At 46.3% G+C, this 10,372-nt stretch overlaps 1 protein-coding gene and 1 long non-coding RNA gene across 3 annotated transcripts; both read right to left on the bottom strand.

The window, feature by feature from the left end:
• Window positions 1-4,364: 4,364 nt before the first annotated feature.
• LOC123424966 lies at window positions 4,365-5,784 on the bottom strand. The gene is made up of 2 exons (XR_006621763.1): window positions 4,785-5,784; window positions 4,365-4,638 (listed from the first exon to the last, which is right to left on the bottom strand). It is a non-coding gene; the product is annotated as an uncharacterized LOC123424966 (long non-coding RNA).
• A 660-nt stretch (window positions 5,785-6,444) lies between these two features.
• LOC123424951 (pentatricopeptide repeat-containing protein At3g46790, chloroplastic-like) lies at window positions 6,445-10,095 on the bottom strand. 2 transcript variants are annotated; one of them, XM_045108641.1, is made up of 2 exons: window positions 8,208-10,095; window positions 6,445-6,797 (listed from the first exon to the last, which is right to left on the bottom strand). In XM_045108641.1, the coding sequence occupies exon 1, from the start codon at window positions 10,069-10,071 to the stop codon at window positions 8,518-8,520; it is 1,554 nt and encodes a 517-aa protein (XP_044964576.1). In that variant the 5' UTR covers window positions 10,072-10,095; the 3' UTR covers window positions 6,445-6,797; window positions 8,208-8,517. The 2 variants fall into 2 exon arrangements, with proteins under 2 accessions (XP_044964576.1, XP_044964569.1); XM_045108634.1 differs by lacking the exon at window positions 6,445-6,797 and adding an exon at window positions 7,661-8,070 and having other exon boundaries at window positions 8,208-10,076.
• Window positions 10,096-10,372: the final 277 nt, after the last annotated feature.

The raw sequence follows: 10,372 nt of genomic DNA, 5'->3' as shown, positions 1-10,372 counted from the left end.
CAAGCCATCCTTTTATTTTTTTTGTTATTTTCTTTTGTTGTTTTATATTTGTTTGTTGCTTTGTCAAGGCTTGGGCTGCAAGGTGGGAGTTTTTGCCTCACAACCAGTAGGTTTTCACCTTTATTTTAGTTAGTGTGCATGTGTAGTTTAGTGATGCTTATGTATGTGTTTGTGTAGAGTTAGCGTATGCATGAGGTGTGTGCTTGTGTGGTGCAAGCACCCAAGTGTTTGTGTAGGTGTGTGTGCCCATGATGTGATGTGTGTGCTTGTGCATATGTGCACTAGTGCATGTGCATGAGGTGTGTGCTTGTGAGTGTGCAAGCACCCATGTGTTGTGTGAGTGTGTATATATCCATGTGGTGTATGTGTGTGTGTGACACCCACATGCCCAAGGCATGGTTTGCCTTAGTGAGCACTTGTGTGCAAGCATGTAAGTGTGTGTGCTAGTGGTAGTTGATGTGGTGTAAGTAAGTGTGTGTGTTAGAAACTAGCATGTGTAGTGTGTGTATGCTTGATGTGTGTGTGTGTATGGTGATGTGCTATGGCACACATACATGAGGTCTAAACCCTCATGTCACCATTGGAGTTGTGAGTGTGTGCAAGTGCATGTGTAGGTGATGAACTAGTGTGCAACACATGTGATATGACACTATTTGCATCCATGTGATTCCATGTAGTTTTTCATCTTAGCTTTGTGCCTAGTTGTTGTATGCAAGTACCTAGGTATTATATATGTTTTTGGGGTAGAATCATCTCAGGAATCCATTGGTGAAATCAGTTTTCCCTTTTGGCACTTTCTGGAGATGTCATTTTTCTGTTTTGTTCTATGTTTAGAGCTTGGTGCCATGTGATGTGATGAGCTTAAGAGGATGATACCTTGATGTGGCAGTAGTGGGTGAACCCCTCTACAACATGGTGGTTTTGTTTTATGCGTAGGAGTTTGTATGTGCAAGTTGTGCTTTGTCAAAATAGGCATGTGGCTGAAAATGTCAGCTTAGTGAAAATCTGTGATTTTCACTAAGTCTGAGAAACTGCTGTTATTTTCTTCCCTTGTAGTTGTGGTTGCAAAAGTTCATGTGTTGGGAATTAGCCCTTGCAACCAACTAGAGAGTTGGTGCTTTTGTGTTTGTCTAGCTCTCTGTCAATTTTCATGCATTTTCACTTCCTGTAGATATTGTTTTGGGGGCTGTCAAAATGCTTCAGAGCATAAACAGCTGGTGAGAATCTGAGATTTTCACTAAGTCCCTAAAAACTGATATTTTTGTCCAAGTTAGCACCTGTAGATCTTTCTGTGTGTAACTCCTTTGTATTATCTTTTTGCTCATGCTTGTAGAGCTTTTGAATAGCTTTTGCCACATATCTTGTTTGGCACATTTGGGTGGTTGTAGGTGCCTTGTATGTTGCTCTCAAACTGCTATGTTGCTGTTTAGGACAGAATGCATAGTTGTGTTGTTTTGAAGCTTGTGAGTGCATAGTTGGTGGTGTGGTGAGTTTCTTTGCACCACCCCACCTATAATTGTTTGTTTGATCATGTGGCAACCTGAGAATACCAGAAGTATGCCATTGGAGAGTGATTGTGGTAGATTTGATCCGTAGCACTCCATTTCTTGTTTCGTAGTTTCCGGTTGATCCGTAGCTCCGTTCTCAACGTTCTTTATATGTTTTTGCATCGTTTTCGCGTGATGCACCTGTTCATGTCATCTTCATGCATGTCAAGATAGCTTAGAGTAAAGTTTTGTCCAGAAGTTTGTCTTTTCTTCCCATGCATAAGCAAGTAACTAGAATAGAGATGCATGCTACATTCTCATCTCATGCATCATTTGTTTGTTACATCATGTGGTGTTGTTGTTCATTGGATGCTATTTTATGTTGGGTAGTACCGGGATCGGAGAGCGAGTACGTGGACTCGGGAGAGTACGTGGAGGACGAACAAGAACAGTTCCAAGCTGAAGACATCACAGGCAAGATGACCATGACCTTGATACCGTCTCTAGCTTTGTTATGCCTAGATTCACGTTTCCTTCGTCATATGCTCGCTGCCTACCACTGAAATAATTGCCTCCTGATATTGCCATGAAACCCAAACACTTTCCCCTCCTAGCTAATATTGAATGGCTAAGTAGGCTTGCTCAGCTTCTAATGATAGCGTTGCTAGTTGCAGGTGCAATTGTCTCATGTGATAACATGAGTTTGGATATCATTATGTTTAAATCTGTTATTTAATTAATGCACCTATATACTTGGTAAATGACGGGAGGCCTAGCCTTTTGGCTGGTGTTTTGTTCCGTTATTGCCGCATTAGTTTCCGGCTACCGGTGTTTGATTCCATAACTGATCGCTCCTAACACGTTCGGGGTTGTTATGGGGACCCCCTTGATAAATCATGTAGTGTTAAGACTTGTCCGGCATGACCCAACATTGGTTTTAATCTGCTAATCACTTAATAATAATTTTGCATAGGGAATAGCTACAACGAGAAATTAATCAACAACCCGGGCCAGTGCTCCTCATGAGTGTTGGTCCAAACTAGAGTCGTGTGCGGGGCCAACCCGGGGCAACTCGGGAGATGTATATCAGGCCAGTGTACGCTGTGCTCATCCGTCGTGTCCTGAGACTGAGATACGCGGCTCTTATCGGGGTCGTCGACACGACGGGAGGTCCTGCTAGTCTTGTCTTATCTTAGCGATATATCTTGCGTATAGGAATCCCGGTGAAGCTTTGGTTCTCCCCAGAGTTCAGGTTTTCCTCTAAGAAATCCGACGAGATCACGAGATTCGTGATAGAGGATTACTTTGCGGCCAGTGACTGTTTGTGATGGACTGGTTGGAGCACCCTTGCAGGGTTTAATCTTTCGGAAAGCCATGCTCGCGGTTATGTGGCAACTTGGAATATTTGTTAACATCCGGTTCTAGATAACTTGAACTAATTCTAATAAAACTACCAAACGTGTGCGTAACCGTGACTGTCCCCTTCGAAGACCTCTCTTCAATCGGGAACACGGTGGGGTCATGTTTGACGTAAGTAGGTGTTCAGGATCACTTAGTGATCACCTAGTCTTCGACCGCTCGCGTAGACCACCACATCTATAACTTGTTCTACGTAAGTTAGCCACCATAAATGCTTAGGATGCTGCAACCTAAACACTGAACCTTGCTCACCTAATAACTTGACTAATTTCGGTACCGAGGTCATAGATTGCTGAGTCCCCGTGGCTCACAGATTACTTCAACACCCCAACAGGTACAGGTACGCCCGACACAGGTGATCCAGATGGCACGCAGCTGACGTGGCAGTACGATGAGGAGAACGACCGCATGTACGTGAACTATCCAGAAGACTGAGGCCGTGGTCGTGATTGTGGGCAAGCATGCGGGATAGCATAGCCTTTTCTTATGTTATGTAGTCCGTAGCGGAACTACCTTGTCTGAATAAATGTGTGATGTAACTCTGATATTATCTATGAGATGGCAAACGATTCCCTATTTGTCATTCTTTAATTATGTATGTGCTATGTTTATCTTGCTTGCGAAATGCATAGATGCGCTTCTTTTCATTTTGGGGCATCGCCCCCTAAATAGAAAAGGACCGCATCTTAGTCGTTATAGTCATGAGATGCGGCGCATGGCTAGTGCACCTCGCATCCCTCACCAAGCACATGAAATGTGTATGTTCTGTTAGGATGATCTCCTCCCGACTGGACCCACCAGCCCACCGGGCCATTAGATCCACGTCCTGATCGAGGACGTTCAACCCATTATGATTGACGGCCCCCTGTCACCTGCGCTATATAAAGAGGTGGGGACCGACGGCACGCAACACGAGGTCTGCTGCGTTGCCGCACACCCCATCGACACACATATAGATCTAGGTCAACGCAGTAGTGACGGGAAGCACCGTCGCCACTGCCCACTCACCACCGTCACCGACACCCTCCACCATGACCACATCGGGCTCATCAAGCCAAGGAGAAGGCATCCCTCCTCCTTCCATCTCTCTCTCTCTCTCTCTCTCTCAAATGCCTAGACAGATGCTAAGTAAAACAAACTACCGTTAATCTCTAGCCTAGATAATCTTACGGTCTATCATGTTCACCAACCTCTTTGGTCCTGCCTGAAGTTGTCGTTGGAATGCAGGAGCTTGCTCCAGAAGAACAACACATTCCAACGACAATTAAACACCGCAATGTGCATGATGAACCACTAAAATATGTATACCCCGTTGCAGCGCATGGACAATTAACTACTCCCTCTGTACTTAAATACCAACTACAGGTATTTAGGTACAGAGGGAATAGTAAATACGAAGGAGCTATGTAACCTGACAGCCATGGCAGTACAAAAGATTGTCAAAACAGTTCCTGGCTCTTTTTCTCGGAATACTTGAATTTATATCACTTGGATCGTAATTTCTTCTTGTTGTGTACCCTAACAGATTGGCAAAATTAGATTCAGACTTGAGACCGACCCTACCAATCTGAGATCTTGAGTGAGTAGTATCAGCAGATAATGTTGATTATGACTCCTAATAAATGTTCTTCTACCAGGTACAGAGGAAAATGCAGCTCGCCACTCTTCTTTGATAGAGCCCTTTTCGCTAACATAGATACATCTTGATGTCCTTGCTCTTCACATGGCATTTCTGTTCCAAGTAGAAACATGATTCGGGATGGAGGCCACTGAGCAATAGCAGCAAGATTGCAAAACATTGCCTAAGCAATCTCGTACGGAGCTACTGAAGGTTCATAATTGTACAAGAATGGAAAACAGAAATGCGGGGACTCTCACCTGGTTAATTAGAGTCCTTTCCATCAACGAGTAGCTCATCCTTGACCTTCCCCAGAGGATAGTTCACTCAAATTTCATAAGCAGGAAGACCATGGGAGCACCTGATTCAGTTACGTAACATCCTGACAGAGGATAGTTCACTCAAATATTTTTATGATAACTTGAAAAAGCATCTCGACAGGAACATGGAATGGTTCTCACGGTCATAGGTATAGCAAAGAAGCACTTCATGAACCAGTTACATAATACCCTAATTCAGTACAAATTTCAGAATTTTAAGCTTCACTAGGAACACCTACAATCCATCTAGCCGTTGATCTTACGGAGAAGACAACGAAGTGAGCAGCCATAGATGTCCATGTAGAGTAGACAGACTGGCCTCAAAGAGGAGTTCTTTTTGTTTTCTCTGTTAAAATAGTGCAACACATCGCTAATCGTGCATGGGAGCACCTTATTCTCAGTTACATGACACCCTGATCGATGGAATCAGTACAAAATTTCAACTTTTGGTTCAACCAAAACACAGAAAAATCGAGACATGGCATATTTGATTCAAAATAACATTACAAATTAGTTTAGCAATCTGATGCAGTCAGGTCCCATGTTCACACACTGCAGACAGTCTGACACTGGGTCCATGTTGTCAGAGCCGTTCGACTAGTTGTCAGACTTGGATCGATGGAGCTTTAAAAACTTATCCCATCTCAGAGTGAAACCCAAAATCAGGGGATCGAATAGCAGAGACCATGGGGTAGTGCCCTTGCTACTACCGCAGCCGCCGCCCCCAGGGGAGCAGGATCATGATTCCTTTCAGCAGAACTTGGACCGACAGATGATGCAGCTGTTACAGTATATGTGGATTGCACTAGCCCTTTGGACCGACAAATGATGGCACTAGCCCTTTGTGTCCACAGTGTCCTCTTGAGTCATATGTGAGTTTCGCACGCAGGCGCCGGTGCTCTCTTCTGGTTGCACGTGTTGACTTGTCTTCTCCGTCACACGTGAGAGGGAGTGTTACAGTATATGTGGATTGCACTAGCCCTTCTCATTAGTTCGGACTTTTGGTTGCGTTGGCTAGTGCATGAAACTTAACATGATATCAGGGCTAAGGTCTTGAGTTCAAGTCCTGGCTTTCGCAATTTATTTAAAAAATAGCTGGTACCACCTTAGTGTCCACGTAGAGGCCTCTTGAGTCATACGTGAGTTTCGCGCGCCGTCGCTCTCTTCCGGTTGCACGTGTTGACTTGTCTTCCCCGTCACACGTGAGAGGGGGTGTTAAGAGTATATGTGGATTGCACTAGCCCTTTCCATCAGTTCGGACTTTTGGTTGCGTTGGCTAGTGCATGAAGCTTAACAGCAGCAAGCCGTGCTCGCCTGGTGTTCTCCCCCCCCCCCTCGACAATGTTGGCAGCGGTGCAGGTTCACTTTTTAGATGAAAAACAACCAGCAGAGAGTGACCCCACAGCAACCCTAATTTATGTTATGTCATTATTCCTTTGTATTTCACATTTCCTTTTTACTAGTATTAACCAAAGTCATGGTTTTGGAGGAGCAAGGCGACAACGATAGCAGCAGTGCTGCAGACCTGTTCTAATTGGTTGTTAGGGCAGTGCAGGTTCACTTTTTAGATGAGAAACAACCAGCAGAGGGTGACCACACAGCAACCATCCTAATTATGTTATGTCATTATTCCCTTGTGTTTCATATTTCTTTTTACTAGTATTAAGCAAAGTCATGGTTTTGGAGGAGCAAGGTGGAGATCCCATGAAGATTACATTACAATCTTGAGAAGAGTTACAAAAAATATATGCTCTGCTTTGTGTCAGAGAACTAACCTTTCAAAGACTTGGGAGTCCCCAATGGATGGAAGTATCTCAAATGATGGCAGTGCAGCAGAAAAAGTAGAGCTGTCTTGCCCCAAAGGCAAAATTACCTCTTGGGTTAAGTTTGCGAGCTTCGGAGGCTCCAGTGGAAACTTGCAACAAGGAAGGTACCACCATACAGGCTCTTCATCTGTAAGAATAAATCTGGCTTAGGAGTGTTGATGCACGTGGATTTGAATCAGTGCCACAGGAAATTAGTCTTCGAATTCCATTTTCTGATATTTCTGACTTTGCAAATGCAGTAAATGGTACAACAGAAATTATATTAGACATCTACTCCCTCCATTCCTAAATATAAGTCTTTTTAGAGATTCCAATATGGACTACACACGGAGCAAAATGAGTGAGTCTACTTAGGAACGGAGGGAGTAGGAGGTTTTAACATTCCCTTTCTAAGCTACCATATGAGTCATCTAAGAGCTATTTTGAGATTACCATTATGTAGAGATCTAGATTTACTTGAACAAACCAAAGGTTGAATAATTTCCTAAGCTGTCCTTTTATTCTCTGCAGGCCTGTCTGAACACCCATAGTTGTACAGTTTCACTGTCAGACGAGGGATTCTGAAAAGGTTTATGCCCTGGTGACACGGAAACACTTGACTGTTTGCAGTGAGTTTGACTCAGCTAAGAGGTCCACCACTATAAATCTACTACTCTTGCAAATTTATCCATTTTGATTACAAATGGACGGCTTCCAGAAGCCCATTGCATAGCGGACGGCTAAAGCATGCTGATAATGTCAAGAGAGGTCGGGGTAGACCGAACTTGACATGGGAAGAGTCCGTAAAGATGGATCTAAAGGATTAGAGCATCACCAAAGAACTAGCCATGGACAGGGGTGCGTGGAAGCTTGCTATCCATGTGCCAGAACCATGAGTTGGTCGCAAGATCTTATGGGTTTCACCTCTAGCCTACCCCAACTTGTTTGGGACTAAAGGCTTCATTGTTGTTGTTGTTGTTGTTGACTATAAATGGACGACAACACAAGACATTACTCTCTATGAACAGATGGTTGGTTCCTCCTCCCTCCTGTCTTGGGATCTCTGAACCACTTGACTATAAATGGACGATAACACAAGACATTACATGTTCTGTTAACAAACATGGACCTCAAGACTCAAGTCAAAGAGGATTTCGCTTTGGCTCCAGCTGCGTATAAAGTGAGTACTAGTACAAGCTCATTTCAGTCCATGGTCACACAGACCACTTGAGAATTATTTAATGGTCTCTCTCTAAAGCTATATGCTCTCCAAATTTTCAGGAGCTTTTCTGGACAGTGACTCTTGGTCTAGTGCTCTTGGGAAGTTAGGTTCTTGGAATTTCTTATGCTTAGAATGTTCCTTGGACCATCCTTGGTTCTGCTGTCAACTCATCATTCATCTAGCAACTCAGTTACTTATCCTAGAAAAAGGAACTCAATCACTTAATCTGATGACAAATAAAGAAACAGCAAATTCTGGTGAAAAATAAGGAAGCACAAATTTCTGAAGCAATCAAATAATTTTAGACCATACAATGAACCTATAAGTTATGTTTACCTGGCGTAAGAGTACAAAGGGAAGACTGAACATTGCAAACGACCACACCTTGTTGTTGTTTTTGCAAACAACCACACCGTTGTCGCAGAGGCACTTTGTTTGCTGTAATAACCACTGCCTGAATGTACATTTATGAGCATAGAGGAAGTACAGCAGCTCTGCTCTTTTAACTGTCAATGGTACAATTTGCGTTGAAGTGCTGATGTACAATGCCAATGATTCCAGAGCATAGCCAATTTGTGTGCGCTGGTAGAGCTCTGAACCACTGAAAGAGTTATGAACAATTCATTCCAATGCATAGTGATAGTCACTATGTTGCTGCATTTACCCAACTGCGACCAGGTGTTTTCTTCAATGTTCCGTGTTTAATCTTTGCCCTCACTTGTTCAACAATATTCCACCTACCAGAAGAGGCGTGTAGGTTAGATACTGAGACAAGGTTTGAAGGGCTCTCTTCTTCCAATCTAAGAAGAGACCTGCAAGCCAAATCTTGAGTTTCTTTGTTACTGTGAATGACAGAGGCATCCAGAAGTGCTCCCCATACACCAGGGCCTGGCTCTACACTCATTGACTTTATGAAGTCCAAGGCATGGTCAATCAACCCGGAACGCCCCAGTAAATCAACCACGCAAGCAGACATCTCCTCGGTTGGATGGACTCTGTGATCCTTCACCAGGGAGTTGTATATCTCAAGTCCCTTCAACACCAATCCTGCCCTGCAGCACGCAGAAAGCACCCCCAGACCAACTATGCTGTCTGGCTTAACCCCAGAAGCATGCATATGATCAAACAAGGTAACTGCTTCTGTACCCATACCATGGAGGCCATAACCCAATACCATCGAACCCCATGAGATCACATCTTTCTGCCAAGTAGCATCATCGAAAACGCGCCTTGCATAACGCAAGGCTCCGGCCTTTGCATACATATCAATCAAAGCATTGTTGAGGGACACCTCGCCATATAGACCCATCCTCACAGCGAAACCATGCACTTGCTTGCCCTCTGCTAAGCCCATGAGGCCCTCAACAGCCGAGAGCACACTGATCAACGCGACCCTATTCGGCAGAATACCATCAACCGCCCACATTGCCCGGAAAGCCTTCGCCGCATCCTCAAACATGCCATTCTCCGCATACCCTCCCACCATGGCGGTCCACGAAACGACATTCCTCTGCCGCATCCCGTAGAAGACCCGGTGCGCAAGGCCTGGCCGGGAGACCCGGCAGTACATGGAGACAAACCCGCTGCTGACATGGAAATCGCCGTCACCGCCGCACATCCCGCACTTGATGGCGAAGCAATGCAGCTCCCTGCCGTCGCGCTCGGACGCGCACGCGGACAAGAGCGCCGAGACCGTGAACCTGTCCGGGCAGAGCCCGTCCGCGACCATGCGGCGGGCCAGGGACCGGAGGTCGGTGCCCGCGGGCGCGTAGGAGATGAGCGTGTTGTAGGTGGAGGCGGTGCGGGAGGGCATTTCGTCGAACAGGCGGAGCGGCGTGATGGGGTGGTTGGGCGAGCGGAGGTAGAGGAGCAGGATGGAGTTGGTGAGGACGGGGTCGGCGTGCAGGAGGCCAAGCCGGAGGGAGAAGGCGTGGAGGGAGGCGGCGGCGTGGGAGCGGGGGCGGGAGGGGTGGAGGGGGAGGAAGGAGGAGGCGAGGGAGGAGAGTGTGAAGGCGTCCGGGCGGCGGGCGGGGAGGAGGAGGAGGAGGCGGCGGAAGAGGTGGAGCGGGAGGTGCGCGTGGGAGGGGTCGGAGGAGGCGAGGTTGGAGAGGAGGGAGTTGAAGACCGGGAGCGGCACGCCGCGGGGGTCCGCGCGGACGGCGGCGAGCCGGGCCGCCGCGAACGCCGGGAGTGGCCGCATGGAGCCGCCGCGAGTATGACTGACGGCCACGGGCAAACAAATGTACTGGGCTGCAAAAAAATAAAAAATCAAGAGTACGCCATGCCCTACCATATGTGCGAACAACAAGGGCGGCCGCTACAAATCAGTCGCTGGCTGGCCGCTCGATCTTAGCGTGTTCGACAGCAGATATGCCAATACAGGATGCTTCGTCCTTCTTGCCTAGCGATCAAAAACAGCAGAGTAATCCCGTTGCAGTAAGGATGACGCCTCTCACGACGCTTCAGTGCACCTTCGGCAACGCTTCATTGCAGCCCTGGAC

This window comes from Hordeum vulgare, chromosome 1H (genome assembly GCF_904849725.1).
Source record: "Hordeum vulgare subsp. vulgare chromosome 1H, MorexV3_pseudomolecules_assembly, whole genome shotgun sequence".
Taxonomy (NCBI): domain Eukaryota; kingdom Viridiplantae; phylum Streptophyta; class Magnoliopsida; order Poales; family Poaceae; genus Hordeum; species Hordeum vulgare.
Note: the sequence above shows the minus strand (reverse complement) of the source record. Positions and strands in the feature narration are given on the sequence as shown.